Genomic DNA, 6,143 nt, shown 5'->3' on the forward strand with positions numbered 1-6,143 from the left:
GCTCTAATGTAAATGTAGCGTGCTTATGCTTAGCATGAACTATTGCTCGGGAATTGTCACCCTCGCCGCGGAGTTTTCCTCCAGCCAAAAAAAAATAAAGTAAATGTTGAGGTTTTCCCTTAGTGGCGATTGGCGACTACATTCCGTTGCAGTGTTAGTGTTACACACACACCACAGTGTGAATGTCGAATTGTGTGTCTGGGCTAGGCATTCTCTTGATTGTATACAGGTGGTGAAAATTTATTCTCCAAGAGAAAAATTTTTTCTTAGTAGGGGCGATTGTCATGGGTTGCGTTGGGCCTCCCGCACAACCCATCCCAAATGTTTGTTTACGGTAGAGATAAGGTAACCGGCGAGCCATGACTGGGACATGTAGGGGGGGGCAGGCCAGTGAGACAGTGGTGTACTGTTCATCACTTCACGCCTCAAAAAAAACCAATTTAGCCAGTGGGCTTTAGACCTTGGGTTAGAGAAGACCTCCTGCTCTGCGGACTTAAGATCAGGGGCCATACAGTCCTACCAGTGCTACGGGTCTGTGTGTGCAAATCCCCGAGATTTTTTTTGTTAAGTCCAGCGACAAGTTAACACATCCTGTAAAGGAAGTGATCAATGGTGAGGGCCTGTTTGCTACAAGAGCACTCCAGGCCGGCCTAATAGATCTAAACGATTAATTCACCAGGTTGACAAACTCTCCCTTATAACTTACGGTACTGTGGCGTGAATGTGAGTGACTGACCTATCCATGCAAATTATAAGTCCAGTGTATGGAATTGTGCCAAATAAACGTAAGTGCAATCATCTGCCCGTATCTGTGATCCCTCTATTATCATTATTACCAAGGGTAATGACTCATTGGTTATGACAAAGTATAACCAATAACTTAGATGGATGTTGGAAGTTAGTGGAATTCACTAAATCATCATTTATCAAGTACATAACGCATTGAGTGCCGGAAGCAGAGCAAAATTCTACGTAGTGATACACCATAATCTCTTGGATGAGTAACCAGTGTGAAGGTATCCGAGTTCTACGGTAAGAAAGCCACTTTCCTGCATTAAAAACGTAACACCATGAAGTTTGTGGTGAAAGTCCTGGACATGCGGAATAGGGTACCTGTCAGGTTTGGTGATGAGATTCAGGGCTCTGTAGTCGCCACACACCCTCCACTCGCCGGGTGTTTGCTTAGGAACCATGTGAAGAGGCGATGCCCAGGGACTCCTTGAAGGGCGAATGATGCCGTCTTGCAGTAGTTTGTTGAATTCTACTTTGGCTGTGTTCAGGAGCTCAGGGCGTAGGCGGCGAGGGCGTGAAAAGACTGGTGGTCCTTTGGTTTCGATGTGGTGGAAAATTCCGGATGTAGGTGGTGGGGGTAGGGAGACTCGGGGTGAGAAAAGCTCCTTGAATTCGTCGAGCAGGGAGGAGAACTCGTTGGAAGGCGCAAGACAGGTGATAGTGTCGGTGTGTCTGGCACGAGAACCCTGGATCTTGCATGCTGTAGGCTCATGGATGAGGCATATATGACTTGGTTTGACGCCGAGCTTGTGGAAGGTGAGGAAGTCGAAACCAAGGATGGGTTGAGACACGTCTGCTATCACGAATAACCAACGCAGAGTCTTGGGCAGACCGAGGTCTAAGGCGAGGGTGCGTACGCCGTAGGAGGCGATGGAGGTACCGTTGGCAGCGAACAGGTCATACGAGGGTTGCTTTGACTTGTCTCATAGTGAGGGAGGGATGAGGCTGACCGATGAACCGGTGTCGATGAGGAACTTCTTGCCGGAGGTGCGGTCGGTGACGCGCAGTAATGAGACGCTTGGAGGGACGGAGGCTGAGGCGTCTACCAGCCTCCGGTGTTGCCGTTTCCCGAATAGGTGCAATAGGGCTCACAGTTTCGAGCATTGCGGCCGAAAGTCTGGTGATACCAGCAGAGGGTAAATTTGTTGTGCTGGGGGTTGGCTGCTGTGTGTCGGAACTTGTAGGGCGTAGTGTGTGAGTCAGGAACTGGCGCAGCAGCGGGTATGGAGGAGCAGAACTGCTCAATGGTGTCCATCCTGTGGTTCAAAATTTGCAACAGGTCCTTGATGTCTTGTGAGGTATTGCTCGGCTGAGGGGTGTTGACCCGGCTTACAAGTTCGGTGGTAGGTACTGGTGTGACCGTGGCGGCAAGGGGTGCAGCAGCGCACTCGTTGAAAATTCTGTCTGCCGCGGTTGCATATAGTTCTGGTGTCGTAGAGTAATCTACTGCGGACAGGATGTTGCGTACTTCTGTGGGTAGCTTTTGTGCGTGAAGCTGGCGCAGGATAGAGTCGGGGAGTCTGTCTGTGTGACGGGAGTTCAGCCGACACATCTACCAGAGACGTCCCGGGGTTGAGTTCCCGAGGGAGATAGAGGATAGATCTTGCAGGAGATTGGGGCTGGTCTGTTGATAATGCGTCTTCAAGGCAGCCCGCAGGGTAGCGAATTTGTTGTCATCTGGAGGGTTGGAAATGGTTTGTGAGACCCGCGTGGCCACTTCCGTGGGCAAGGCACAGAGCAGGGCGCAATACTTTTGCTCGTCGGTCGCTCGTGAGCCGGCGAGGGCTGCTTCCACATGATCTAGCCAGTCCTCGACGTTGTGGTTGAAAGTCGGCAGAGAGATCCGTCCGTCCTCCATCCTGTGTGAGTGCTTATCTCCGGGAGTCACCATTTGTAGGAGTTCGTGGTATAATGTTGTCTACCACTCAGGATGGATGGAAACTCTAAGGTGGTTTTCTTGTATAATATAAGTTATATGATAGACAGTCTGGTGCTGGAGGTGCCGTGTGGTGAGGAGCTGCTCAGTAGAGACGTTCGGTGAGTAGCGTGTTGAAGGAGGTAGATGTGCAGGAGCTTCGTTAGAGAAGATGTTGCCTGTTGCTGGCCTCCTGGTTGAATGAATGCTGACAGCATGGAGCTTGCTGGAGGAGAGACCAGAATGAATCTCAATGGAGAGACAGAGCTTATATACCCAGCAGCCGTGAGTCCTCTATGAGTCATGTTGGGAAAACCCGAGAAAGTCGCTGGTCTCTAGTTCCGTTGCTAGGTTACCGTAACATCTGGTGTCGCCACTCGCTTGGTTGCTAGGATACGGCGGCGCATCGGAATGCGGATACGCAGTTGTAGGGGAGACGTCCACTACACGCTCTTGCATGCGGCCCGCGGCCCATTTGCTGCTCCAGCCTTACCTTGAGGAGCTAAAACTAAATAGTGAGTGTATCCCTCAGCTGAATAAAATAGTCTGCTATTTCCTAGAACAAAATACTCAATTAACATCACCAATGAAAGAACAATAAGACTAGTTGCAGAAGGAATTGGTGAACTATCAGAGAATATTAACAGTCAACTCAAAGACAAAGTTAAGTCATTTACTGCATTTTCAGTTGCAATTGATGAAAGTACCGATGTAAGTGATGTAGCACAATTTGCAGTTTTTATACGTGGTGTGAATGAAAAAATGCATGTAACAGAAGAATTTGTGAAACTGGTACCAGTGAAAGGAACAACAACAGGTGATGACATCTTTGTGTTTTTGGAAGGGGCACTGGATAAATTAGGTGTTGACTGGGCACAAACTGTGAGTCTGGCTACAGATGTAGCACCGCAAATGGTGGGGAAAAAAGCTGGCGTGGTAACAAAATTAAAGGAAAAACTAACAGCTGTGAACAACACACACGGACTGTCATATCACACTGATGTTCGTTGGTTAAGTCGGGGAGTCGTACTGAAGCGATTTTATGAATTGCGCAGTGAAATACAGATGTTTATAGAACAGAAAGGAAGGGATTTGCATGAACTGAAAGATAATGAATGAGTTCAAGATCTAACTTTCATGGTGGATATTACAGAACACTTAAATTACGTGAATACAAAGATGCAAGGACGCAATAAATTGGTGACAGAGCTTTATGACTGCATTCGTGCCTTTGAGATGAAACTTCAGCTTTTTGAACGGCAACTATCAGAGAGTAATCTTTCTCACTTTCCGACCTTGAGGTCCCTGCAAGGCATACCTGAGTTTCATGCTGATATCACCACAAAAAAGTACTGCATCAAGAAAGATTTGCTGACTTTAAATGACTTGAGAATGATTTTTTTCATTTTTCGGGACCCATTCTCTGTTGGTGTTAATGAGGTGCCAGAACATCTTCAGTTAGAATTAATTGAGCTCCAGTTGGATTCTGTGTTGAAGAACAAGTTTTCGAGTGTTGGTGTTGGCACATTTTATCAATATTTTGTACCAAATTATCCCAGGATTAAATGTTTTGCCTCAAAGATTATGTCAATGTTCGGAAGCACATATGTCTGTGAACAACTCTTTTCTGTGATAAACTTGAACAAGTCTCGACTTCGGTCTCAACTTACTGATGCGCACGTTAATTCAATACTGAAGGTTGTTACAGCTCAGTCGTTAGTGCCAAACTTTGATGCACTGGTCCATACCAAGAGGTGCCAATTATCAGGAAGCAACAGTAGCAAACAAAAAGGTTGATCAACCCCTCAGGATGTGAGGAGGCTGGGACAAAAGCAGGGGGCGCCCCCTCAGGATCACACTAGTGAGTGAGGAGGAGAAATGGCAGGATATTCGGCAGGCAAAAAACTTAGCAAGGAGCGAGGCATTTCGGGATGCTTTCATTCACCCAAATCTCACGGTAATGCAGAGGGAACAGCACAAGAAGCTCCTTCAGGACTTGAAGCAGAAGAGGGAGGAGTCAAGGAAGAACGGGGACGGGTGTTCATGGGTTATACTCAGCGGGAGGGTAGTGGAAACAAGTGTTTACAGGGAAAGGCACCTCCAATTCGCTTCTAACTCACCTGAGGGGGCACCAGCTCCTCCCCATCGACAGAGAAGAGCTAAAATAATGATGAGGTCAATCTCAAAAACATAATGAAAATGCAGCTTGAGAACAGGGGGAGGCCAAGAGCAGATACTGAGAATACCGGTTTGAATGCCCGGCACAATGGTCATTGGTCAAAGCTGATAAGAGAGAGGAGCTGGAAACACCACGGCCAACAGCACCAACCAGAGGAGCCAGAACTGTGCTGCTGAACAGGCAATTCTAATCTACGGAATGCAGTTCAGTATTGCTGGATAAGACCCATTTACGAGCCTTCGGGCGGTTGCCTGGGCAAGACCTTAGAGCCAGCCAGGCGAGGGTACAGGAGAGGATGTTTTGAGTCCAAAGTGGTGTAAAAATTAAATTTAGCGAGGGACTTACTTATCGTCGGGTACTGATCTCAAACCACTAAATCAAAGAACTACAGCCTTTTAATGAAACAACGCGGCGATAAAACCAACCCTAGCCAATTTATCATGGGGGACCATTATGGCGACACGACTGGAGAAATGGTGTCCACCCCGAAATATCTGAATAACCCACTTTTTTGTAGAAACCAAGAGATACTCTTCGTTCCCTAAACATGTTAGAGACCTCGTATTGACACGCGAGGGGAGCAAACACCTTAAGCCACTTGACCTCATCATAACAAAATCAGAGAGCAGCCGTGGGAACACCTGGCCCAGTTAAAACTAGTCACCATATAAAAAGAATATTCAGATTTAAAATTAGTTCAAGATAAGACCAGGGCTAAGGCGCAAATACATGGAAATTACACGGATGAGGACAGAGAGCGAGGGGCCTAAAACTGGCCTGACTCCATTATGCCAAAGAACGCAGACACTACGCAGAATATCATAACAAAGTAAAAGTGACCCATATTTTGATCGATACAATATAAGTACCCAAGACCAAACCTAGTTTCTAGGAATAAAGAGGACCCTACACATAAAAACCATATATGGTTACACAGTAAAATTAAGAAGAAACCCAAAAATTCAAGATGGAAGGGTCAAACGGATGAGCAAGACAGGATGTGGGCGTAAAGAACCAGAAACCAAGCAGCACAGGGTGTAGATGAAAGGAGTTCCAGCAGGTTATTGCAGCGAGGTCAAGTCAACCTGAAGGCGACGCTATGCAAAGCCGAAATTGAAAACGCAACTAGAGTATCAGACCCGAGGCTGGTGGATGGGTTACGCAACACTCAGGATACATTGGAGGCATTGAAAGCTTCTTTCCCTCGGTGTGTTCATAAGAGAGGATGCAACAAACCTTCCTGCGTTTGAAGACAGT

At 47.0% G+C, this 6,143-nt stretch overlaps 1 protein-coding gene across 1 annotated transcript; it reads left to right on the forward strand.

The window, feature by feature from the left end:
• Positions 1 to 3,886: 3,886 nt before the first annotated feature.
• Positions 3,887 to 4,219, forward strand: LOC121870303 (general transcription factor II-I repeat domain-containing protein 2-like; the record flags this gene model as incomplete). Its single annotated transcript, XM_042372086.1, has 1 exon — positions 3,887 to 4,219. A coding segment is annotated over exon 1 (333 nt), but the record flags the coding sequence as incomplete, so codon positions are not given.
• Positions 4,220 to 6,143: the final 1,924 nt, after the last annotated feature.

Source organism: Homarus americanus, unplaced genomic scaffold (genome assembly GCF_018991925.1).
Source record: "Homarus americanus isolate GMGI-L3 unplaced genomic scaffold, GMGI_Hamer_2.0 scaffold22258, whole genome shotgun sequence".
Taxonomy (NCBI): Eukaryota; Metazoa; Arthropoda; class Malacostraca; order Decapoda; family Nephropidae; genus Homarus; species Homarus americanus.